General features: G+C 47.3%; 1 protein-coding gene across 50 annotated transcripts in view; it reads right to left on the bottom strand.

The window, feature by feature from the left end:
- Nucleotides 1-12,924: 12,924 nt before the first annotated feature.
- Nucleotides 12,925-27,577, bottom strand: part of LOC144480519 (CUGBP Elav-like family member 4) — a 786,252-nt gene continuing 771,599 nt past the window's right edge. For all 50 annotated transcript variants that reach the window (XM_078200058.1, XM_078200078.1, XM_078200061.1 and 47 more), the window contains one exon: nt 12,925-13,052. In XM_078200058.1, the coding sequence (XP_078056184.1) occupies nt 12,925-13,052 (128 nt within the window). The remainder of the gene's footprint in view (nt 13,053-27,577) is intronic.

The raw sequence follows: 27,577 nt of genomic DNA, 5'->3' as shown, positions 1-27,577 counted from the left end.
ATCACCCAAGGCTGGAATCGAACCCGGCTCCCTGGCACTGTGAGGCAGCAGTGCTAACCAGTGTGCCATAATGCCGCCCTGTTCCCCGACTGCAAATTGTCACTTTCCCAACTAGAAGTTACCTGAAGCCCATACCTGTATACTATATTGTTTTATACTTTAAGGTGTGTTTGGATATACTGATGAAAATTAGAAGTGAACAGAATACAGTTCTTTACTTCCTGGGTATTTGCACAATGTGTAACGTATTGCACTATTGGCAAGTAGGACACTCATTAATCGGCAGTTTTTATTCACCAGTAGCACTCATTCCCTGCGCTTGTCGGATAATGAAGGTCTGATTGTCCTCGCTATCTCTTTTGACAGGTTGCTTAGTTAACAATAAAAAAGGACATTTTTGGAATGGGAAATGAACCATCGAGTCCAATGCATCTATCTATTTCTGATAAATTCCCACCCTCCTGGCCTACCCTGGAAACATCCCTCCCATGTCACCCTTCTCCACAGTCAAGCAAGGGGAGGCAGTGGCATAGTGGTATTGTTGCTGGACTACTAATCCAGGGTAATGCTCTGGGGACCTGGGTTCGAATCCTGCCACAGCAGATGGTGGAATTTGAATTCAATAAAAATCTGGAATTAAGAATTTACTGATCACCATGAAACCATTGGCGCAAAAACCCATCTGGTTCACTAATGTCCTTGAGGGACATTGGTCCCTCTATCGTCCTTACCCGGTCTGGCCTTCATGTGACTCCAGATCCACAGCAATGTGGTTGACTCTTAAATACCCCTCAGGATGGGCAAGAAATGCTGGCCCAGCCAGCGACGCCTACGTCCCATGAATGAATAATAAAAAATATAATTTTGCATCCTAATCCAATTTCATTGGAACTCAATTCCACAGACAATCGCAATTAATCTAACATAAACTGTTATATGCGAGGAATAGAGGGATATGGACCAAAGGCAGACAGAAGGGATTAGTTTAATTTGGCGTCATGCTCAGCACAACATAGTGGGCCGAAGGTCTGTTCCTGTGCTGTACTGTTCTAGAAGGCGGTGGTGAGCTGCCTTCTTGAACCGTTGCAGTCCCTGAGGTGGAGACACATGTGTGGCCACACCTGGAATATTGCGCGCAGTTTTGGTCTCCTTATCCGAGGAAGGATGTTCTTGCTATAGAGGGAGTGCAGCGAAGGTTTACCGGACTGATTCCTGGGATGGCGGGACTGACGTATGAGGAGAGATTGAGTCGGTTAGGATTATATTCGCTGTAGTTCAGAAGAATGAGGGGGGGATCTTATAGAAACCTATAAAGTTCTACCAGGACTAGATAGGATAGACACTGGAAAGATGTTCCTGATGCTGGGGGTGTCCAGAACCAGGCGTCATTATCTAAAGATACAGGGTAAACCTTTTAGGACTGAGATGAGGAGACATTTCTTCACTCAGATTGGGGAAAGCTTGTAGCATTCACACTACAGAAAGCAGCTGTGGCCAAAACATTACGTGTTTTCAAGGAGTTAGATATAGTGGCACAATGGCACAGTGGTTAGCACTGCTGCCTCACAGCGCCAGGGATTCGGGTTTGATTCCTGGCTTGGGCCACTGTCTGTGTGGAGTCTGCACGTTCTCCCCGTGTCTACGTGGGTTTCCTCCAGGTGCTCCGGTTTCCTCCCACACTCCAAAGATGTGCGGGTTCGGTGGATTGGCCGTGCTAAATTGCCCCTTAGTGCCCCACGATGCATAGGCTAGAGGGATTAGTGGGATAAATATGCGGGGTTACGGGGATAGGGCCTGGACGGGATTGTTGTCACTGCAGACTTGATGGGCAGAATGGCCTCCTTCTGCACTGTAGAAATCATAGAAATCATAGAAACCCTACAGTGCAGAAGGAGGCCATTCGGCCCATCGAGTCTGCACCGACCACAATCCCACCCAGGCCCTACCCCCACATATTTACCCGCTAATCCCTCTAACCTACGCATCCCAGGACTCTAAGGGGCAATTTTTTTAACCTAGCCAATCAACCTAACCCGCACATCTTTGGACTGTGGGAGGAAACCGGAGCACCCGGAGAAAACCCACGCAGACACGAGGAGAATGTGCAAACTCCACACAGACAGTGACCCGAGCCGGGAATCGAACCTGGGGCCCTGGAGCTGTGAAGCAGCAGTGCTAACCACTGTGCTACCGTGCCGCCCGTAGGGATTCTATGATTCTATGATAGCTCTTGGGGCGAAGGGAATCGATCAAAGGATATGTGGGGAAGGTGGGATCAGGCTATTGAGTTGGATGATCAGCCATGATCATAGAATCCTACAGTGCAGAAGGAGACCACTCGGCCCATCGAGTCTGCACCGACCACAAGCAAAGCCAATCCCTCTAACGTGCACATGCTTGAACACTAAGGGACAATTTAGCGTGGCTAATTCCCCTGACCTACCCATCTTATGATGGCACAGTGGTTAGCACTGCTGCCTCACAGCGACAGGGACCTAGGTTCGATTCCCGGCCTCGGGTCACTGTCTGTGTGGAGTCTGCACGTTCTCCCCGTGTCTGCGTGGGTTTCCTCCGGGTGCCCCGATTTCCCCCCACAGTCTGAAAGACGTGCTGGTTAGGGTGCATTGGCCGTGCTAAATTCTCCCTCAGTGTACCCGAACAGGCGCCAGAGTGTGGCGACGAGGGGATTTTCACAGTAACTTCATTGCAGTGTTAATGTAAGCCTACTTGTGATACTAATAAATAAACTTGAATAAATTTGAAAACATATTGAGAAGAGAAGGGATTATGGGGTGAATGGGAGAGCCGCAATGTGGTGCTAGAACTGGCACATACATGGTGGGCTGAATAGCCACATTCTGTGCTGGAGTTTCCATGATTTTATGAAAAGACGGAGGATACACAATGATGAACCAATTTGCGACCACGGGTGACTAATTAAAGGCGCCTAAAAGCTTTGCTACAGTCCTGAAAGGCAGTCTCATGAGGTCTGATCCCAGGAGCGAGGCCCGGCTGAGAATCCGCTGGAGGCCAGTCATGTCTACCGCCTCCTCCAGTCAGCTTCCGGCATTACCGGGCCCTGCTGCAGTTGGCGGCCATTGTGGCCTGGGGCTGGCAGCGTGGGCCAATTTTGTTTCCCCAATGGCGACTGAGAACCAGCAACCCCGGCTGCCATTTTGTGGCATTGCGGCCAAGTGTCAAAGCACAAAGGGTTAATAAAGAGGGCTGACGTGTACTCGAACCCATCAATCTTGCTTCCCAATTCAAACGTCAATATCAAGAGAAGAGACCACCTGTGTACAATATATATACATCTTTGTTATTTGAAAATCAGGCATTTAGAAGGCCACCCAAAGGCATGAGGAAACAACGTCAATGGTTGCTCGTAAAGAGGTTTGCTCTTACGTCCCACCACTGCAGTCATTAACCACCTCTTCCCAACAAAATGTAGGACCTCATGTTTCGTTCCCTTGCCGCCAGCACCCATTACTGTTTGGGCGGTAGCAAATTTTATTTGTCTTTTGTTTTTAGTTGGTTAACTGATCAATGGAACCTAACCCACCTCTTACATTTGTTACGAGGGTCTTTAAGTCAAACCCACCCCTTCCCCAAAAGAATACAGGTTATGAAGCTCCAATTAAAACGCAAAAACAACACAGCACAATCAGACACAGACTCAGACCTGAGTGAATCAGATCCCAAAGGCTCACGTGAATGTATCTTTTTGATGGTACTTTCACTTGTCAAGAAATGGCCTCTCAGAGAGTATTATAGAATTGTTACAGAATTGAATTATTATAGACTTAGCACGCATTGACTCTGACAAATATTTATTTTCCCTCTCCCTTTGTACTTTGAAAACCAAGTCTTTAGCAGCCAGAGACGGGGATGAAAAAGGATAACAGCCAAGGAGAGTCCAGCTATCTTTTAAAGGGATGTTAACGTCACAATTAGTGTCACTGCAGTGAAGTTACTGTGAAATTCCCCTAGTCGCCACACTCCGGCGCTTGTTCGGGTACACTGAGGGGGAACTTAGCACGACCAATGCACCTAACCAGCACGTCTTTCGGACTATGGGAGGAATCCATCTCACAGAGCCAGGGACCTGGATTCAATTCCAGTCTGTGCGGAGTCTTGTGTCTGCGTGGGTTTCCTCCGGGTGCTCCGGTTTCCTCCCACGCTCCAAAGACGTGCAGGTTAGGTGCATTGGCCGTGCTAAATTGTCCCTTACTGTCGAAAGATGTGTAGGTTAGGCGCATTGGCCAAGCTAAATTGCCCCCTAATGTCAAAAGATGCGTAGGTCAGGTGGATTGGCCATGATAAATTGTCCCTCAGTGTGCCAGGATGTGTAGGTTAGGGGAATTAGTGGGGTAAATGCATGGGGTTACGGGGATAGGGCGGCGGGGGGTTGGGATGCTCTGTCGGAGGTTTGGTGCAGATTCAATGGGCTGAATGGCCTTCTGTAGGGATTCTATGATTCTATGATTTATGCCAGAGAAAGTTCATTCTCAGCCTGTGAAATGAATTCCTCTCCCTGTCCACGGTTAGTTTTATGGCTTTTGAAAATCACGCTCCGATTTTACCTATCTTGATGGTCTACTCCGTGCACGGTGGCACAGTGGCACTGCTGCCTCACAGTGGCAGAGACCCTGGTTCAATTCCGGTCTCGGGTGACCGTGTGGAGTCTGCACTTTCTCCCCGTGTCTGCGTGGGTTTCCTCCGGGTGCTCCGGTTTCCTCCCACAGTCCAAAGATGGGCGAGTTAGGTGGATTGGCCATTGCTAAATTGCCCCTCAGTGTCAGGGGGATTATCAGGATTAATATGTAGGGTTACGGGAATAGGGCCTGGGTGGGGTTGTGGTCGGTGCAGACTCGATGGGCCGAATGGCCTTCTTCTGCTCTGTCGGGATTCTATGGATTGTATATAGACTGCACCCTGCATGCAGGTCAGTAAGAATTCTGGAGTGCAGAATTCTCACTATCTAATGAAGGTTCTGGGTCACAGAGCGACCCAGCTGTTTTCTTTAGGACTCTGGCCAGTGTCGCCACGGTGTACAGAGTGGATAAATTAATCCCCTTTAATGCACATTAAGCTCCAAAGTCGACTGGCATTTCCCAGTTTCTGTGACTTCGTTGGTGCAATTGCCCCCTCTTGTGGCAAAGCTAAAACTTACACCCCTGTTCTGGCTCGCACAGGTATCCCTTCAGGATAAAACCCACTCAAACAGGACTTTATCCCTGATGACTTTTTGCCCCTACTTCTATCTCACACAAAGCATTTCTTCCAGGTCAACATTATATTTGACTTGACAGTCACATTCCCATTTAACACTGGTTAAGTAAGTCTCTTGTCCGCTGGAATCACAATGAGATTAATAACTATAACGTGCATTTTTATGGTGCACTTAACATAGTAACAAGGGCCCGAGGTGCTTTACAGGTGCTCGATCCAACAAAAGGTGACTCCGAGCCGGCTAACAAGGATTCGACGCAATTCTTGGTCAAGCGGCATCTTGTTGGGAGCACCTTAAAGGAGATGAGGGAGGCAGACAGAACCAGGGAGGGCATCTCCAAACCTGGGGCTTCGGATTACTGAGGGAATCTACAAGCAATGTGCTGCGGCACAGTGGTTAGCACTGCTGCCTCACAGCACCAGGGACCCGGGTTTGATTCCCGGCTTGGGTCACTGTCTGTGTGCAGTCTGCACGCTCCCCCCGTGTCTGTGTGGGTTCTCTCCGGGTGCTCTGGTTTCCTCCCACAGTCCGAAAGATGTGCTGGTTAGGTGCATTGGCCGTGCTAAATTCTCCCTCAGTGTACCCGAACAGGCGCCGGAGTGTGGCGACTAGGGGATTTTCACAGTAACTTCATTGCAGTGTTGATGTAAGCCTACTTGTGACACTAATAAAAATACTTTAAACTTAAAAAAAACTTTGATTCCCAGCTTGGGTGACTGTCTGTGTAGAGTCTGCATGTTCTCCCCGTGTCTGCGTGGGTTTCCTTTGGGTGCTCTGGTTTCCTCCCACACTCCAAAGATGTGCGGGTTAGGTGGATTGGCCATGCTAAATTGCCCCTTAGTGTCCAAAGATGTGCAGGTTAGGTAAATTGGCCATGCTAAATTGCCCCTTAGTGTCCCAAGATGTGCAGGTTAGGTGGATTGGCTATGCTAAATTGCCCCTTAGTGTCCAAAGATGTGCAGGTTAGGTAAATTGGCCATGCTAAATTGCCCCTTAGTGTCCCAAGATGTGCAGGTTAGGTGGATTGGCCATGCTAAATTGCCCCTCGGTGTCCAAAGATGTGCAGGTTAGATGGATTGTCCATGCTAAATTGCCCCTCGGTGTCCAAAGATGTGCAGGTTAGGTGGATTGGCCATGCTAAATTGCCCCTTAGTGTCCAAAGATGTGTAGGTTAGGTGGATTGGCCATGCTAAATTGCCTCTTAGTGTCCAAAGATGTGTAGGTTAGGTGGATTGGCCATGCTAAATTGCCTCTTAGTGTCCAAAGATGTGTAGGTTAGGTGGATTGGCCATTCTAAATTGCCCCTTAGTGTCCAAAGGTGTGCAGGTTAGGTGACTTAGCGGGGTAAACACGTTGGGCGGCACGGTAGCACAGTGGTTAGCACTGCTGCTTCACAGCTCCAGGGTCCCGGGTTCGATTCCCGGCTCGGGTCACTGTCTGTGTGGAGTTTGCACTTTCTCCTCGTGTCTGTGTGGGTTTCCTCCGGGTGCTCCGGTTTCCTCCCACAGTCCAAAGATGTGCGGGTTAGGTTGATTGGCCAGGTTAAAAATTGCCCCTTGGAGTCCTGAGATGCGTGGGATTAGTGGGTAAAATATGTGGGGGTAGGGCCTGGGTGGGATTGTGGTCGGTGCAGACTCGATGGGCCGAATGGCCTCCTTCTGCACTGTAGGGTTGCTATGATTTCTATGATTTCTACAGCGATTGGGTCTGGGTGGGATGCTCTGTCGGAGAGTCGGTACAGACTCGATGGGCTGAAAACCTTCCTTCTTCTCTGTAGGGATTCTATGAAAATGTCCATTCTCAGAAATTGATCAGGATTTCTCCTTGACGAACAGCCTCGCTGCCAAGTGAGTTCATGTTTCCTCATCATCTTGGGGAACAGTTATAAAAGCTGTGCTTGTTTTAATTCTCCATGAACCCACACTGTCTGATGTTATAAGTGAAAGTACCTCAAATATGGAGACGCACAACACACATGGAGACGTGGACAAGCTATCGCTCTGCTACCCAGTCTCAAGATCGAACATGAGGAGGACCATGTACTCAGGAGAAACAGGTTATGTATAAATCAGGAAGCAAATGTACCCTTGAAGTGATTTTAAATGAGCAAACATGTCAAGTATAAACACAAAACAGTTTCCAGATAAAGACAGACATTGTTCCCTGTATTGTACATTGATTACTCTCTAGTTAGGAGTAAAGCTTTTGTAATCTGCGTTCTCCAATCCCTTCCGTGCCTCCCCCTCCTCCGCCCCCCGCTCAGTGTGAAGCTTGACGTTCCAACCCGTAACTCAGCGGCACGGGGGAAGAGTCCCCAGCCACAGAAGAGGACGGAGGTTTCGGCCCTGCTGGGGTGCGTCGGGCTGCGTTTCTCTGCAGGGAGAATAGTCGCAACTTTGCAAGAACGTTGACCCTAGGCGCCATCTAGGGGATTTTCACAGTAACTTGTTTTAATCTTCATCACAACATTCATGTCAGCTGACTTGTGACACTAATAAATCAACTTTTAAAAGCTTTAAACTTCAGTGGGGGGTACCTCAGCACTTTGAGGAAAAGACACTCGTTATACATACAGTACGGCGACACAGTGGTTAGCACTGCTGCCTCACAGCGCCAGGGACCCGGGTTCAATCGCCGGCTTGGACTGTGCGGAGTCTGCACGTTCTCCCCGTGTCTGCACGGGTTTCCCCCGGGTGCTCCAGTTTCCTCCCATAGTCCGAAAGACGTGTTGGTTGGGTGCATTGGCCATGCTAAATTCTCCCTCAGTGTACCCAAACAGGTGCCGGAGTGTGGCGACTACTTGTGACAATAAATAAATATTGTTAGGTGGATTGGCCATGCTAAATTGCCCCTTAATGTCCAAAGTTGTGCAGGTTAGGTGGATTGGCCATGCTAAATTGCCCCTTAATGTCCAAAGTTGTGCAGGTTAGGTGAATTGGCCATGCTAAATTCTCCCTCAGTGTGTCCGAACAGGCGCCAGAGTGCGGCGACTAAGGAATTTTTACAGTAACTTCATTGCAGTGTTAATGTAAACCTACTTGTGATGCTAATAAATAAACTTTAAACTTTAAATTCTCCCTCGATGTGGGTTAAAAGGGGAGTTTTTGCTTCAATCAGGAAAATGCACTGGCAGGCTCAGCTCCCCTGTTGTGCTGGCACATTTCTGTTGCATGCTCTCCAACTGAAACCTTTCACGTGCCTTTATTTTTATGAAGGGAATGTTTCGCGGGAGAAGTTTCAATCTCCTTCATTTATGAAGATGAAAATGATGGCTTGTGCAGGACACTTTGCACAGGAGTGCAGTGAAGGTTTACCAGGCTGATTCCGGGGATGGTGGGACTGATGTATGAGGAGAGATTGACTAGGTTAGGATTGTTTTCACTGGAGTTCAGATGAATGAGGGCGGGGGGCGGGGGGGGATCTCATAAAGACTTATAAAATTCTAACAGGACCAGACAGGGTAGATGCAGGGAGGATGTTCCCGATGGTGGGGGGAGTCCAGAACCAGGGGTCACAGTCTGAGGATTCAGGGTAGACCATTTAGGACGGAGATGAGAGACGTTTTAAAAAATTCATTTGTGGGGCATGGGCGTCGCTGGCTGGCCAGCATTTATTGCCCATCCCTAGTTGCCCTTGTTCAGAGGGCAGATGAGAGTCAACCACATTGCTGTGGCTCTGGAGTCACATGTAGGCCAGACCGGGTAAGGATGGCAGATTTCCTTCCCTAAAGGACATTAGTGAACCAGATGTGTTTTTCCGACAATCGACAATGGCTTCATGGTCATCAGTAGATTCTTAACCCCAGATATTTTTGATTGAATTCAAACTCCACCACCTGCCGTGGTGGGATTCGAACCTGAGTCCTCAGAACATTAGCTGAGTTTCTGGATTAACAGTCTAGTGATAATGCCACTAGGCCATTGCCTCCCCGTATTTCTTCATCCAAAGAGTGGTGAGCCTGTGGAATTCATTACCACAGGAAGTAGTTGATGCCAAAACATTGAATGTATTCAAGAGGCGGCTGGATATAGCACTTGGGGCGAATGGGATCAAAGGTTATGGGGAGAAAGCAGGATTAGGCTATTGAGTTGGATGATCAGCCATGACTGTAATAAATGGCGGAGCAGGCTCGAAGGGCCAAATGGCCTCCTCCTGCTCCTATCTTCTATGTTTCTATTTTTCTATGTAAAGTATCGAGGTTTCTCGCTGGCCTGTTTGGCTGTTGCTCATTGCTAGGGTGACCTCTCTGGCAGGAGGCGAGCCTGAAGGTGAAGGGACAGGGTTGGCAGCTGAGGTCAGGGGAGGGCAAGAGAGACACACCCCAGTAAAAGAGGAAAGGAATTTCTAAATCAAGGGGTTGACACACCGGGAGCCAAGATGAGCGATCCTCACACAGATGGGTAAACAGGACTTGGTATGGCTTGGATACAAGCTGCATTTTGTGAAATAGCTCATTATAAGGGTGCTTTCATATATGGGTGGCACAGTGGTTAGCACTGCTGCCTCACAGCACCAGGGACCCGGGTTCAATTCCCGGCTTGGGTCCCTGTCTGTGTGGAGTCTGCACATTCTCCCCGTGTCTGCGTGGGCTTCCTCCAGGTGCACCAGTTTCCTCCCACAGTCTGAAAGATGTGCTGGTTAGGTGGATTGGCCGTGCTAAATTCTCCCTCAGTGTAACCCGAACAGGCACCAGAGTGTGGCGACTAGGGGATTTTCACAGTAATTTCATCACAATGTTAATGTAAGCCTACTTGTGACACTAATAAATGAATTGAACACATCGCTAGGGACCCGGGTTCAATTCCTGGATTGGATCACTGCCTGTATGGAGTCTGCACGTTCTCCCCGTGTCTGCGGGGGTTTCCTCCGGGTGCTCCGGTTTCCTCCCACAGTCTGAAAGACGTGCTGGTTAGGGTGCATCGGCCGTGCTAAACTCTCCCTCAGTGTACCCGAACAGGCGGCGGAGTGTGGCGACTAGGGGATTTTCACAGTAACTTCATTGCAGTGTTAATGTAAGCCTACTTGTGACATGAATAAATAAACTTTAAGCTTTAACAATCATTGGCAAAATTGTTAGCGCGGGCGGGAAAAAATGGCCGGCAAAAGTACCTTCTGTGCATGGAGAATTTTATGGTAACTTCATTGCAGTGTTAATGTAAACCAACTCGTGACTAATAAATAAGCTTTAACTTTAAAAACTTTATAAACAGGAGCCTTCAGCATTATCCATTTTGAGATTCACTAGACATTCTCGGTTTTGACTCATGTCTACCACCCACATCTCATTCATCTCAAAGTTAGTCGTGCTGTCTGGTTGATCGCTAATTATGGAGAACGAGTTCATTTAGTAGACTAATTATCTTCATATTCTTCCCTGAAATGCTCTTCACGTTTCACATCTCTTCCAAAATCTAAGAACTCAACTGAAATATTTTCTTCTGCAACCCTCCCAATTTTCAAGGTCAACTTGTTTGATATCTTCCCAAAAGGTTCATTTTACTCATTTCCCTCATCCTTCTCATGGTTGGAATGTATTTTTCTGCTCATTTTGGTTCTAACCTGAAAGGGGGAATGGCACGATGGCAAAGGGCGGCACTGCTACCTCACAGCGCCGGGGAGCCGGGTTCGATTCCGGCCTTGGGTGACTGTCTGTGTGGAGTTTGCACGTTCTCTGGAGGGGTTCTACGCTCCATCGACCCCAACTTGATAATCTTGCCGTGTCACTCAAGTTCTTCTCCTGTCCTTGAACTGTGTCTTGTTAGGCAATGTCAACCATTGGGTTATGGTTCTGTCAATGTATGGTTAAACTGATCTGTCTCTTTCATAGATCCCTGATCGGAAAACCAAAATCCCGGTTTATCTGAGATTGAGATGGTGTGAGGCTAATGGGGGTCATTATCACTATTCAAAATAATATCAAGAATGTCATGTCTTGATGTTAAAGACGGCTGCAATTCTGATGGGCTCCCGAATAAGAATGCTGTAATATCTTGCATTGAATATAAAAATAGAATATTTCCACTAATTCAGAATTACATCGACCACTTGGCAGTACAGAACTTGAATATTGCTGCAAAGAGAGACACCTTGTCGAAGGTTTTCATCTTGCACTCATCAGGACAAATGCAAGAATGCCAAATTTCCAACGATCATAAGATTTAGGAGCAGAATTGGGCCATTCGGCCCATCGAGTCTGCTCCACCATTCGATCATGGCTGATAATTTCTCAACCCCATTCTCCCACTTTTTCCCTGTTACCTTTGATCCCCTTACCAATCAAGAACCTATCGATCTCTGTCTTAAATACACTCAATGACCCGGCCTCCACAGCCTTCTGTGACAATGAATTCCACAGATTCACCACCCTCCGGCTGAAGAAATTCCTCCTCATCTCGGTTCTAAAGGGTCGTCCCTTTACTCTGAGGCTGCGCCCCCGGATCCCAGTCTCTCCCACTGATGGAAACATCTTCCCCACGGCCACTCTGTCCAGGCCTTTCATGCATACTACCGGCGAAGAAAGGATGCTGATTGGTTGGCAAGTTGAATCTGATTGGCCGAGGCTTTGCCATGGCGAAAGCAGTGGAGAACTATGGGTAGTATAAATTGGGCGTTTGAAATTTGGCATTTTTGGCATTTGTCCTGATGAGTGTAAGATGAAAAGCTTTGGCAAGATGTCTCTTTTCTGAACACTAATATTGCGGTCAGTCTTAATATTCTCGGTGTAATTCATTTCCACTTCTGGAGCTCCTCCTTTCGTGAGGAGGTCTTCAGCGTTATAGTTCCCTTGCACTGCCCAAGCATCAAATCCCATTCACTATCCCCGATTTAGAAAGGTGGGAAACAGGAGTAGGCAAATTCAGCCCTTTAAACCTGCTCCACCATTCATTCAGATCATGACTGATCTCTGCTTGGTCTCAAACCCACCTATTCCCCATATCTCCTTATTATCCCTTTTTTAAAGATCAGAAATATATCTACCTCCTTCTTGAAACCATTCAACGATTCAGACTTAGGTTTAAGATGAGAGGGGAGAGATACAAAAGTGTCCAGAGGGGCAATTTTTTCACACAGAGGGTGGTGAGTGTCTGGAACGAGCTGCCAGGGGTAGTAGTAGAGGCGGGTACAATTTTGTCTTTTAAAAAGCTTTTAGATAGTTACATGGGTAAGATGGGTATAGAGGGATATGGGCCAAATGTGGGCAATTGGGACTAGCTTAGGGGTTTTTAAAAAAAAAGGGTGATATGGACAAGTTGGGCTGAAGGGCCTGTTTCCATGCTGTAAACCTCTGTGACTCCACCGCGCTATGGGGGGCAGCGAGATCCACAAATTCACCACCCTCTGCCGGAAGTACATCTCAGCTATTAAATTGCGAGATGGGAATTAAATTTGGCTTCAAGGTGCGACTCTCTCTTTGGCTTGCCTTGATTTCCCCACGCGCTCCACCCCCGCCCCCCCCCCCCGAAAGCCCAAAGTGCTTAAAATGCGACAAGTACACTTTTCTAATTATTTTAACTACGACCGGACTATTATTATTATTCTCTTCTTGTAAAGCAAGATATACTCTGACATTCGCATGACTGGAGTGAGTAACCTGTGGTAATATTCTCATGCCTGCACCAGCATGTTAACAGCAGCCTGTCCCATGCCCACACAGCGCTGGGATGTCTACCTGTTTAGGAGCGGTGGGAAGGTCAGTATGGTCGGTTAGCATCTTTTGGCCGTTTCAGCTGTACTTTTAGCCTCTTCATCCCAATTTGAAAGCCGTTCATTGCCTGAATGGCAGCCTGAGCACTGGTAGGATTGTCAAAACTCACAAACCCTGGAAATAGCAAAAGATACATTTCAGAATGGTGAAAGCTACTGGTTGCCCCAGTTACTGAGCTCCCGGAGGCGTGGGCCAGGGGGGGTTCAGACACAAATCATAGAATCCCTGCAGTGCAGAAGGAGGCCGTTCGGCCCATTGAGCCTGCACCCGACCACAACCCCACCCAGGCCCTATCCCCGTAACCCCACGTATTTATTTACCCCGACTAAGCCCCCCCTGACACTAAGGGGCAACTTAAATTTATTTGTTAGTGTCACAAGTAGGCTTACATTAACACTGCAATGAAGTTACTATGAAAATCCCCTAGTCGTCGCACTCCGGCGCCTGTTCGGGTTCAACGAACAAGGAAGTACAGCACAGGAACAGGCCCTTCGGCCCAGAGGCTTCTTAAATGTTGCTAATGTGCCCGCTTCCACCACCTCCTCTGGCAGCGCGTTCCAGGCACCACTCTCTGTGTGAAAAACTTCCCCCGCGCATCGCCCTTAAACTTTGAGGGTACATTAAGGGAGAATTTAGCATGGCCAATCCACCTAACCAACATGTCTTTCAGACTGTGGGAGGAAACCCATGCAGACATGGGAAGAAGGTGCAGACTCCGCACAGACAGTGACCCAAGCCGGGGATCGAACCTGGGTCCCTGGCACTGTGAGGCAGCAGTGCTAACCTCACTGGCCACCGTGCATGGCCAACCAACCTAACCTGTGCATTTTTGGATTGTGGGAGGTAACCGGAGCACCCGGAAGAAACCCACGCCGACATGGAGGAGAACGTGCAAACCCCAGACAGACAGTCACCTCAGGCCGGAATTGAACCCGGGTCCCTGGAGCTGTGAGGCAGTAGTGCTAACCACTGTGCCACCGTGACTGGAAAATCTAAAGGGCTGGGGGGGAGAGGGCTGGGCTTTAATATTCCCAATCCCTCTCCCAAAACGCCCAAGTATACATCCTTTTAACTTCCTCATATCGGACTAACATCAATACTGAGATACACTTGCCTGGAATTATAGAATCCCTATGGTACAGATTTGGCCCATTAAGTCTGCACCGACTCATACCCAGGCTTCCCCTGCTACCCCACGTTCATACCCCGCTAATCCCACTAACCTATATATCTTTGGACACTGAGGGACAATTTAGCATGGCCAATTCACCTGACCCGCACATCTTTGGTCACTAAGGGGCAATTTAGCATGGCCAATCCACCTAACCTACACATCTTTGGACAGTAAGGGAAAATTTACCATGGCCAATTCCCTTACCTTACATATCTTTGGTCACTAAGGGGAAATTTAGCATGGCCAATTCCCTTAACCTACACATCTTTGGACACTAAGGGGCAATTTAGCATGGCCAATCCACCTAACCTACACATCTTTGGACACTGAGGGGCAATTTAGCATGGCTAATCCACCTAACCTACACATCTTTGGACACTAAGGGGCAATTTAGCATGGCCAATCCACCTAACCTGCACATCTTTGGACACTAAGGGGCAATTTAGCATGGCCAATCCACCTAACCTGCACATCTTTGGACAATGTCAGTCACACCCTCAATGTAAAGTCCTGACCATTTTTAAAAAACCTGTTCCAATCCTCATGACCACCATGGCGATCTCCTCGTCCGATTACCCATGTGTTTCTCATGATCCCGGAACATCCAAGGGCAGGTCGTCTGATAACAAGAGGAGGTTTACACCCCGTAACACACGATGTATGAGTCCAGGAATAAGCCTCCTTTCTTAACGGATGTTAGAGAACCGCCTTGAGAGAACGGCCTAAAATAGCACGCTGCTTAAAATGGGCTGGCCCTTTAAGGCTCATGGGCAACCTCTGGGGGAGGAACATCACAATATCAATTTGAGACTAACGCCTCGGGGGAGTGAATTTGGGGAAAGGGGTCAGTAACTAAATCCTACAATGGAGCACTATAGCCCCATCCTGCAGAAACTGCACAGAAGGAACTGGTTCAGTCATCCCTCAATTCCATAGATCAGTAGCGACTTACTTACCCACGGCTCTTCAGCACAAAGAAGCCAGATGATGAAGGCCCAAAGATAACAATTGACTTTCTTTCTCCAATTTTTTTCTTACAATATTTATTTGTTAAAGTATACTCGCGCACTGACAGGTTCCCTGGTGATGTGTTGAATATGATAATTGAAGTGTGATATCCAAATGTGACAGTCTGGGACATGATGGAACATGGCTTTCATGAAATAAGTAAACCTTTTATCCTTGTTCCATCATTATTCTGGAGGAAGAATGTTGAAAAGCAGAGAAATGATGTTACAATTGTAAAGAACCTTGGCTGGATCACACTTGGGACCGTTCTGGTCTTCATAAGACAGAAAACAAAATAGACAAATAGGCACTGAAAAAGGCGCAAAAAGAACTGAGAGTTTACCTATCAAGAAAGATTGAATAGGATGGCACCATCTTCTCTATGAAACACAAAAGACCGAGGGGTGAACTAACAAGGGGCCTTTAAAATTTTGACAGGGTTTGAGAAATGTGATGGAGTCCAAAACTAGGGCTCATAAATGTAAGATAGGCACAAATAAGTTCACAACATCGGGAAATCGCATTACGGCCAATTTTTAAAAACTTCATTCATGGGATGTGGGCGTCGCTGGCTGGACCCATCCTTGAGGGCATATAAAAATCAACCACATTGCTGTGGTTCTGGACCAGATAAGGACAACAGATTTCCTTTCTTAATGGACATTAGTGAACCAGATTGGTTTCTATAACAATCGCTTGCATGGTCATCAGTAGATTCCAGCATTTTTTACCGAATTCAAATTTCACCATCTGCCGTGGCGGGATTTGAACCTTGGTCCCCAGAACGCTCCCCTGGGTCTCTGGATTACTAGTCCAGCGATAATACCACTGCACCACTGCCTCCCCACTTCCTTGCAGTGACTCTTATAAGCTCAGTAAGAAGTCTCACAACACCAGGTTAAAGTCCAACAGGTTTATGTAGTAGCACAAGCTTGCAGAGTGCTGCCCCTTCATCAGGTGAGTCACTCACCTGATGAAGGAGCAGTGCTCCGAAAGCTCGTGCTACCAGATAAACCTGTTGGACTTCAACCTGGTGTTGTGAGACTTCTTCCTATGTCCACCCCAGTCCAATCCCGGCATCTCCACACCTTATAAGCTCAAAATTCAACTGCCAATCCGTGCACGGTAAGAACCCAGGGGCAGCAAAATAATCTGTTTCTTCGTAATGCTGGCTGAGGGATTGGTCCACGCACACTTGGAAATAAAAAAAAATCCCTTGCCTTTCTTTATGATAGCCATGGAATATCTTATGTCCACCTGAAGGGAAAAATAGACCTTTGCTAAAAGATGGTACCTCCAGCAGTGCAGCACTCCACTAAAACGTTAGCCTACAGTATATGTTCCAGCCTTTGGGAGTGATGCTTTCAATCCGTAACCTTTCGACTCAGAGATGAGAGTTCTACTTCTGAGTCATGCTAATTGGTGTCTGACAGACAGAAAAAAATGAAGAATGCCGTTCGGCTTTCCAAAGTTCTTACTACTTAATTTTATTAGTAACCAGCTCTATGGAAACAACCCAAGGTTGACCATCTGTTGTCTTTTCCAGTTATCATTTGTATCCAGATACGTCTAGAAGTTCAACATAAAAACTAAAAAAAAAACTGCGGATGCTGGAATCTGAAATAAAAACAGAAAATGCTGGAAAATCTCAGCAGGTCTGACGGCATCTGTGGGGAGAGAATAGAGCCAATGTTTCGAGTCAGAATGGTCCATCGTCACAGCTCTGTGCATTAATCCAGTGTTAGTCCAGTGTGTTAATTGAATGGGTTAATGGTATTTTGGTGAGGGACATTAATTGGGTTCTTGCCTGTGCTCACATGTGTAGGAGTAGGTTGACAGTTTGGTCATTGGTATTACAGTTACAGATTGGAGCTAAACGGCTGGAGCAATTTCCCACAGAATAGTAATGATTGCAGATTTAATGATATTAAAGAAAGATTCCAATCAGAAGATTGTGACAACATCCCACACCAGAGATTTGAGCACAAAATCTAGGCCTACACTCCAGCGCAGCACTGAGGGAGCACCTCACCATCAGAGAAGCCATATTTCAGATGAGACATTGAACGCCCTAATGTGCATGCGAAAGATCCCATGTCACTATTTCAGACAAGAGTAATAGAGTAGTCAATATTTGTCCCTCAACCAACACCATGGGCTGACGAATCTGACCAAGGGTCATCCAGACACGAAACGTTGGCTCTCTTCTCTCTCCACAGATGCTGTCAGACCGGCTGAAATTATCCAGCATTTCCTGTTTTACCTTGATAAGGGTGTCTGCTGCTCCTGAATAACAGTGAGATGTCCTACAACTGCCCAAAGAGTTACGCTCACTTTCCTATCTCTATCAATATCCTGGGGAGAGGGATCACCACTGACTAGAAACTTAACGGGATGCCGGATAAATACTGTAGCTACAAGAACAGGCCAGATACTGGGAATTCTGTGGCAGCACGGCGGCACAGTGGTTAGCACTGCTACCTCACAGCACCAGGGACCCGGGTTCAATTCCAGCCTCGGGTCACTGTCCTCGGGTCACTGTGGGTTTCCTCCGGGTGCTCTGGTTTCCTCCCACACTCCAAAGATGTGCTAGTTAGGTTGACTGGCCATGCTAAACTGACCCTAGTATCAGGGGGACTAACAGGGTAAATATGTCGGGTTATGGGAATAGGACTTGGATGGGATTGTGGCCAGTGCAGCCTCGATGGGCCGAATGGCCTCCTTCTGCACTGTAGGGATTCTATGAGTAACTTACCTCCTAACTCCATAAAGCCTGTCCACTATCTACAAGTCAGGAAAATGATGGAATATTCTCCATTTTCCTTGATGAGTGCGGCTACAACACTCAAAAAGCTCGACGCCATCCAGGACAAAGCGATCTGTTTGATTGGTACCTCATTCACAAGCTTAAAAAGTCACTCTCTCCCCAATGCTGGTGCACAGTGACAGCAGTGTTTACCACATATAAGATGCACTGTAACAAATCATTAAGGTTCCTTTGATAGTGCCTTCTGAGCATACCGTCCCTACTAATGAGAAGGACAATGCATGCAGATGCATGGGAATTACCAAGTTCAAATTCCCTCCGCCATCCTGTCCTAGGATCATAGAATCATAGAATCCCTACAGTGCAGAAGGAGGCCATTTGGCCCATCCAGCCCGAACTGACAACAATCCCATCAGGTCCTATTCCCATTACCCCATGTGTTTACCCTGCTACTCCCCTCACACTAAGGAGCAATTTAGCATGGCCAATCAACTAACCCGCACATCTTTGGACACTAAGGGCCAATTTTTGATTTGATTTGATTTATTATTGTCACATGTATTGGTATACAGTGAAAACTTTCTTGCGCGCTGTACAGGCAAAGCATACCGTTCATAGGGAAGGAAAGGAGAGAGTGCAGAATGTAGTGTTACAGTCATAGCTAGGGTGTAGGGAAAGATCAACTTAATGCAAGGTAGGTCCATTCAAAGGTCTGACAGCAGCAGGGAAGAAGCTGTTCTTGAGTCGGTTGCTACGTGACCTCAGACTTTTGTATCTTTTTCCCGACGGAAGAAGGTGGAAGAGAGTATGGCTGGAGTGCGTGGGGTTCTTAATTATGCTGGCTGCTTTGCCGAGACAGCAGGAAGTGTAGACAGAGTCAATGGATGAGAGGCTGGTTTGAGTGATCCTTTGTAGTCTCTTGTGGTCTTGGGCAGAACAGGAGCCATACCAAGCTGTGATACAACCAGAAATAATGCTTTCTATGGTGCATCTGTAAAAGTTGGCGAGAGTCATAGTGAACAGGCCAAATTTCCTTAGTTTTGTGAGAAAGGGGCGACACGGTGGCACAGTGGTTAGCACTGCTGCTTCACGGTGCCAGAGACCTGGGTTCGATTCCCGGCTTGGGTCACTGTCTGTGTGGAATCTGCACATTCTCCCCGTGTCTGTGTGAGTTTCTTCCGGGTGCTCCGGTTTCCTCCCACAGTCTGAAAGACGTGCTGGTTAGGTGCATTGGTCGTGCTAAATTCTCCCTCAGTGTACCCGAACAGGCGCCAGAGTGTGGCGACTAGGGGAATTTCACAGTAACTTCGTTGCAGTGTTAATGTAAGCCTTACTTGTGACCAATAAATAAACTTTAACTTTTAAGCATGGCCAATCCACTGAACCTGCACATCTTTGGACTGTGGGAGGAAACCAGAGCACCCGAAGGAAGCCCACGCAGACATGGGGCAAACTGGGCGAGTCCTCAGGCATGGACAATGTTGGCAAAGCTGTAACTATTGCCCCTCCTTTGGGTGATGGTGGATTTGGCTGCTTCTTGAACTGATACAGCCCCTGTAGTTATGTTGGACTCACGAGGTGAGACAGTGATTTCAGGATTTCACCTTGAGCTAAGGAAGGGATGGCAGTGAATCTACACATCGTGTGGCCTGCGATGATGCTCTGAGACTTTTCTTATCAAAGATCTTTGCAGCACAGTGAGGGTAGGCTGATGCCAACCCAAACTCAAAATGCCCAAATTTGGTTTGTCTTGGGCATTCACCTTTGACCTTCCTTTCATAATCATTATTTGCTTTTGTACTGACGTAAATTATCTGACCAGTTATCGAGATTCAGGAGTTACGCATTCCTAATATCTTTTGGCGAGTTATGTTCCATTGCCTGCTCTGGCCAATTGATAATCCCACACCATCCAGTCATTTATCAGGACAGATAATCACATTATCTACTTTTACCACTAATGCCCAGGCTCAGTGAGATCAATGGGACAGTATTACTGCTCCGTGTTGTCTAACTCAGAGCAGCTTTTTACTCTTCCAGTGGATGTGGGCACCAAATCCCATTCACCTGAAGAAGGGGCTTGGAGCTCCGAAAGCTTGTGTGGCTTTTGCTACCAAATAAACCTGTTGGACTTTAACCTGGTGTTGTTAAACTTCTTACCAATGGCTATGCCAGCATTTGTTGCCCATCCTTAGTTACCCTTGAGAAGGTGGTGGGGGTGAGCTGTTTTCTCGAAATGCTTCAGCTTGTGTGGTGTAGGTACACCCATATTGCTGTTAGAAAGGGGGCTCCTGGGCATTTACCCCGTGACAGTGAAGGAATAGTCTGGAGGCGGCACGGTGGTTAGTACTGCTGCCTCACAGCCCAGGGACCCGGGTTCAATTCCGGCCTCAGGTGACTGGTTGGAGTTTGCATGTTCTCCCCGTGTCTGCGTGGGTTTCCTCCGGGTGCTCTGGTTTCCTCCCATACTCCAGAGATGTGCAGGTTAACTGGATTGGCCATGCTAAATTGCCCCTTAGTATCCAAAGATGTGCAGGTTAGGTGGATTGGCCATGGGAAATTGCCCCTTAGTGTCCAAAGTTGCGTAGGTTAGGTGGATTGGCCATGCTAAATTGCCCCTTAGTGTCCAAAGATGTGCAAGTTAGGTGAATTGGCCATGCTAATTGCCCCTTAGTGTCCAAAGTTGTGCAGATTAGGTGGATTGGCCATGCTAAATTGCCCATTAGTGTCCAAAGATGTGCAAGTTAGGTGGATTGGCCATGCTAAATTACCCCTTAGTGTCCAAATATGTGTAGGTTAGGGGGATTGGCCATGCTAAACTGCTGCTGAGTGTCCAAAGATGTGTAGGTTAGGGGGATTAGCAGGGGTTATGGAAAAAGGACCAGAATAGGATCCCTTGTTGGAGACTTGGTGCAGACTCAATGGGCTGAATGGTCTCCTGCACTGGAGGGATTCCATGATAACAGAGTGAGTGAGAGAGAGAGAGAGACTAAAACTGAGCGAGAGGAAGAAAGAGGGAGAAACTGAGAGAGAGAGAAAGCAGGAGAAACCAAGAGAGAGAGAAAGAGAGCGCGATGACTATTTTATCCTGGCATTGTATTGCAAACAGCCAGTGTAGCTTGTTGCCTTGGAGCCAACAGAAGAACAATAAACTGGAGTGGTTCCAACAAAGAGCATCAATAGGATTTTAAAGGCATTCACAAAAGCCCAAATATTCAAAGGCTAGGCAGAGTGCACTGTTGTTCTCTGACGGTTGACAGTGAATCTGACTTGATGTGGCCAGGGAATTCATTCCGGACTGTGTGCATATTGCAGTTTTGAAAATGGCAGTGACATTTTTCCATGACTTGACCGTATGAATAAAGTATTACCATTATATTGTGGTCCAAGCTGTTGGAAATTCAAGAGCGAGTGATATGGAGATATCAAGTAGCGTGACTGACAGCTCATTTTCACTGGCTGGAACATCTCCGTGCCTAACTGCATGAATTATCAAGCTCCCAGCTGCCATTTATAGATCAAATCACATAACAGCAGGTCACGTTACAACTATGGGTGGACAGACATGCTAATGTTACCCTTTTGAGTGGCACTTCGATAACAATACCTTCCTGGCTTCCAACAGGCAAGTTGTTTCATTTTCTCTCGAATTCTCTGCTCTAAATTTTAAAGGGGTCCCCTCCAGGCTCCTTGCGTCCAGGAGAGCTCAAGGAACAGCCAAGGTACTTAACCTGTTTACAGTTCACAGAATCATACGCTGGAATTTTACCACCGGGGTGGGCGAGGCTCGCGGAACGGAAATCTCCGTTGGCCTCGGGCGCGATTTTACGAGCCTCGCCCGAGCGGGGTTGTAAAATCCAGCTAATAGAAGCTCTACAGTGCAGAAGTTGGCCATTCGGCCCATTGGGTCTGCCCCGACCACAATCCCACCCAGGCCCTAGGGGCGGCACGGTAGTACAGTTGTTAGCACTGCTGCTTCACAGCTCCAGGGACCTGGATTCGATTCCTGGCTTGGGTCACTGTCTGTGTGGAGTTTGCACATTCTCCTCGTGTCTGCGTGGGTTTCCTCCGGGTGCTCCAGTTTCCTCCCACAGTCCAAAGATGTGCAGGTTAGGTTGATTGGCCATGCTAAATTGCCCCTTAGTGTCCTGGGATGTGTAGATTAGAGGGATTAGTGGGTAAAATATGTAGGGATATGGGGGTAGGGCCTGGGTGGGATTGTGGTCGGTGCAGACTCGATGGGCCGAATGGCCTCTTTCTGTACTGTAGAGTTTCTATGATTTCTATGATGATATTTACCCTACTAGTCCCCCTGACACTAAGGATCAATTTAGCATGGCCAATCAACCTAACCCGCACATCTTTGGACTGTGGGAGGAAACCCACGCAGACACGGGGAGAACGTGCAAACTCCACACAGACAGTGACCCAAGACCAGAATCGAACCCGGGTCCCTAGCTGTGAGGCGGCAGTGCTAACCACTGTTTAAGTTTTAAAAGTTTATTATTAATGTCATAAGTAGGCTTGTATTAACATTACAATGAAGTTACCGTGAAAATCCCCTAGTCGCCACACTCTGGCACCTGTTTGGATCCACTGAGGGAGAATTTAACACGGCCAACGCACCTAACCAGCACACCTTTCAGACTTTGGGAAGAAACCGGAGCACCCGGAGGAAACCCACACAGACACGGGGAGAATGTGCAAACTCCACACAGACAGTGACCCAAGCTGGGAATTGAACTGAGGCCCCTTGGCGCTGTGAGGCAGCAGTGCTAACCACTGTGCTACCGTGCGACCTGCTAGGAGTTCTGCAGTTCTGCCACTGGGAGGCTGTTATTTTTCACTCAATCCTTGGATGTGGGCGTCACTGGCTGTGACTGAGATCACAAAGTAAGAAAGCTAAGTAGTGCCGCCATTTTGGAATTTTTATCTAGTATCCAAAGATATTCTAAGCTACTGATTAAGTAAAAGAATCCTTTCAATTTTCAAAATTTTGGCACCAGATTCAATTGTTCAGATGTCCGTCGACATCTTTTGTTATTTTTGAGTTGTCCACTTTTTCTTGATTAGACACTGGATTAATAATTCAATAGATGGCTTTTGTTGTCTCCAAGGCGCACAAGGGGGTGGAGGGGAAATCTTACCAAAAGTATTCGAATTTCCAAGGCGGATGGGAAAATGGGAAAGTTTCAGATCCGTTTTTTTGGGCGAGTTCAAATCTGCGATCTTACCCACTTGGTGCATGAAAAAACAGCAGTTTCTTGCCTCTAGGGGGAGGGGGCGGGGCTTCAGTCACCTGAACGCTGGTTGAGAGCAGCAGAGGGCGCCATTGCGCATGCGTAGGTCTCTCGCGGCGGAGAAATGGGCACGAGGCTGATCGCGCTGGGTATCCGGTGCCGACAAGATCGCGAGAGGGGAGAAATCGAGCATGAACATGATTTCTCGGCGATCTTGCTGGCTCGCACAATCGGGCGGTGGAGCACAACGGTAAGACGCCCCCAACATTCTAAGGCAACCGTGATGCCGCCGGTATCTTATTATTTCCTTGGCTCTTGCCTGCATCAGCGTGATGAGAAATTAATTCTATCGATATAGGGCGCCACTTGACTGTCGGGCGGCACGGTGGCACAGTGGTTCGCACTGCTGCCTCACAGCGCCAGGGACCCGGGTTCGATTCCCGGCTTGGGTCACTGTCTGTGCGGAGTCTGCATGTTCTTCCCGTGTCTGCGTGGGTTTCCTCCGGGTGCTCCGGTTTCCTCCCACAGTCTGAAAGACATGCTGGTTAGGTGCATTGATCCGAACAGGCGCCGGAGTGTGGCGACTCGGGGAATTTCACAGTAACTTCATTGCAGTGTTAATGTAAGCCTACTTGTGACACGAATAATAAACATTCAGAGTAAATCTTCATCTAAACTAATACCACAGAATCAGCACAGTGTGGACGGAGGCCATTTGCTCCATTGAATCTCCACCAGCTCTCAAAAAGAGCATCGATTCCTGTAACCCCGTACATATATCATGGCTAATCCACCTAACCTACGCATCTTGGGAAACTCAGGGACAATTTAGTATGGCCAATCCACCTAACTTGCACATCTTTGGACACTAAGGGCCAAGTTAGCATGGTCAATCCACCAAACCTACACATCTTGGGATACTAAGGGGCAATTTAGCATGGCCAATTCACTTAACCTGCCCATATTTGGACACTAAGGGGCAACCTAGCATGGCCAATCCACCTAACATGCACACCTTTGGACACTAAGGGGCAATTTAGCATGGTCAATCCACCTAACATACACATCTTTGGACACTAAGGGGCAAGTTAGCATGGTCAATCCACCAAACCTACACATCTTGGGATACTAAGGGGCAATTTAGCACAGCCAATTCACCTAACCTGCCCATATTTGGACACTAAGGGGCAATTTAGCATGTCCAATTCACCAAATCTACACATCTTGGGACACTAAGGGGTAGTTTAGCATGGCCAATCCACCTAGCCTGCACATTTTCGGGAGGAAACTGGAGCATCCAGTGGAAACCCATGCAGACACGGGGAGAATATGCAAACTTCATGCATTCAGCGATGTCAACAATGGACAACAAACCCAATATTGCCCAAAGTTAAAATTGGTCTCCTACAGTGGAGTCAAATTCCACACCTCATGACCCAGATATGGGACCTGCTACCCAACCAAGTCAGAGCGGATTGGTAGTGTTGAGAGATTGAGAACTTACCATTTTGAATAATCCATACCGTTGACTAACCATAATCTGTGAGTGTTCCTCAACATCAGAAAATCACAATCAAACTGTACCAGACATTTATCCCCATTGACTCTTTGACGAGTCAAGGAAGTGCTCCTCAGAAATATGTAATGGTACTGTTCCTTTAAGAAATGTATTTGTGCCGTGTTCTTGTGCAGGATCTGTTGTAGCAGTTTTTTATGCACTCAGAGCTGTCCTCTCTACCGGCATCCTGTATTGTTGCTGCAACAGCATAATTGCTTCTAATGACTTGAATGTTGGTTTTAATCTGAACTAATGCTGTTCTGCTGTTTTCCCCTGGGACTCTGCAGAGTGGGGCTTGATTGGGATGATCGGCAGGTATAGTCATGTGACAGGAAGTTGGTTGTACACTGAATATTCAAATTTAAATGCTGCTTTTTGAGTGGAGAGAGAGTGAAATCTTTCTCTTTACGCCTCTCTGAAGTTGGAGATTGGAATCTGCCAGGAGATAAGTTTCTTTTTTTGGAGATTCTGCTGTATGAGAGTTGATCTTTCTCTGAGAGGTGCTGCTTTGGAACCTGCTGTCTGGATCTCTGTCCAGAAGTGTTAAAAGACTGAAAATCCAACATCATGTGAGCAATCTTGATTTAGTGCTGACTAATTCTGAAGAAGGATATATGTCTGTGGGGTATTGCTTTAAATTGGAACAACAGAGATAGCTAGCTATTAAGGATTATACTTTGCCTTGTCTAAGTATTTTAATGAGTAAAAGTTATATTGTAACTGTGTTCTTAAATAAAGTTTGTTTTCCATAGAATCTTACAGGCAGAAGAAGGCCATTCGGCCCAATGAGTCTGCACCGACTACAATCCCACCCAGGCCCTATCCCCATAACCCCATGCATTTACCCTAGCTATGGATAAATAACACTATTGACACTAAGGGACAACTTAGCATAGCCAATCCACCTATCCCGCACATCTCTGGACTGTGGGAGGAAACCGGAGCACCCAGAGGAGACCCACGCAGACACGGGGAGAATGGGCAAACTCCACACAGACTGTGTCCCAAGCCGGGAATCGAACCCGGGTCCCTGGCGCTGTGAGACAGCAGTGCTAACCACTGTGTCACCCCAAAATGACAAGACTCGAACCTGCAATCTTCTGATATCATCAGTTGCAGCATCAAAGTCAGACACCTTATCCATTAGGACATGCGGTCAGCTCACAGATAAAAGCTTCCTAGTGGGTCATTTGAATCATATCTGGAGTGAAACACCTTAAGCTCACCCTAATGCCAAAATGAAATGCAAAAGTTGCGATCTAGGCTAACTGCATTATATACCATGGAGTTTCCGGTCTGGACCTAAGCAAATATCACAAACCGACTCACATAGAAGTGAATAGCAAGATCCCAGCACGAAAACAATTGACAGATTTCGAGGTGCACTTTCACTGCAGGGTGTTCGACAGACTGAACTCTTCGTACTATCTTTAACATCAACATGTATAAGCAAGCATGCCAAAGATGCAAGGGGTACATTAATATCAGTGAACCCTGTGACTTATCACCATCTGCGGAACTGTGTTGCGCATCCGAAGTCATCTCAAAGAACAAAGAAAAAAAAAATTCCAGCACAGGAACAGGCCCTTTGGCCCTCCAAGCCCACACCGACCGTGCTGCCCGTCTGAACTAAAACCCCCCTACCTTTTCAGGAACCATATCCCTCTATTCCCATCCTATTCATGTATTTGTCCAGATGCCCCTTTAAATGTCACTATCATATCTGCTTCCACTACCTCCCCCGGCAGCGAGTTCCAGGCACCCATCACCCTCTGGCTAAAAAACCTTGCCTCGTACATCTCCTTTAAACCTTGCCCCTCGCACCTTAAACCCCTAGTAATTGACTCTTCCACCCTGGGGAAAAAGCTTCTGACTATCCACTCTCTCCATGCCCCTCATAATCTTGTAGACTTATGTCAGGTCGCCCCCTCAGCCTCCGTCGTTGCAGTGAGAACAAACCAAGTTTCTCCAACCTCTCCTCATAGCTCATGCCCACCATACCAGGCAACATCCTGGTAAATCTTTTCTGTGCCCTCTCCAAAGCCTCCACATCCTTCTGTTTAGTATGGTGACCAGAATTGAAGACTTGGGACCCTTCAAGAAAATGGAAAAGATGGGGGGAATTCTCCCATGGGTGGGTGTGGGAGGGGGTAAACAACATAAAGGTCCATTTACTTGGGTGGGGTTCTCTGGTTTTGGGGCGAGCGCGGCTGGAGAAGCCCGCCTCACCCCAACTGCCTGTACTGGAGTCAAACCCAGGTTCTGAAGGTTAAAATAAGCTACCGCATTGCAGTGTTCAATTCCTTTCACACTCTAAAGTAATTACTCAGAAAGGGCACAGTTTCAGAAAAGTCTGTTTCCATGTTAGGAATCCTTGCTCTCCCCAGCTATTTTTTTGGTGCGAGACACATTTATCGCTTCAATAGTTGTTAACTACCGCGCTTAATAGCGGGTCCTCATGTGTATGCATTTGTCCGTTTGCACACAATTATCATTGCTGTTGGCCCTCAGGAGAGCAAAGCCAACCAAAGCTCTGAATCCTAATGTCTTCATGAAGATTAATGGGAATGGAGGAATCCAATAAGGGATGGCGGCACGCTTCTTTCCGATATCTGCAATCTATCTCGCCCTGCTTCCCCTCAACCTTTCCACTTCAAATGCACGGGCTTAATACCCAACCTTGCCTTCATACAGAATTAAATTAAGGGGTGATATTATCATGAAAAAAGAAAGAGGAACATTTATATTTTCATCTAGATAAAAGCAGAATACTGCGGATGCTGAAATCAGAAGCAAAAAACAGAAAATGCTGGAGAAATTCTGTGGGTGGAATTTTCCCGTTCCCGCCCTCCACGGCGATTCAGGACCAGACAAAGGTCCGTTGACCTACGG

The sequence above is a fragment of the Mustelus asterias genome, chromosome 29 (genome assembly GCF_964213995.1).
Source record: "Mustelus asterias chromosome 29, sMusAst1.hap1.1, whole genome shotgun sequence".
NCBI classification, from domain to species: Eukaryota; Metazoa; Chordata; class Chondrichthyes; order Carcharhiniformes; family Triakidae; genus Mustelus; species Mustelus asterias.
Note: the sequence above shows the minus strand (reverse complement) of the source record. Positions and strands in the feature narration are given on the sequence as shown.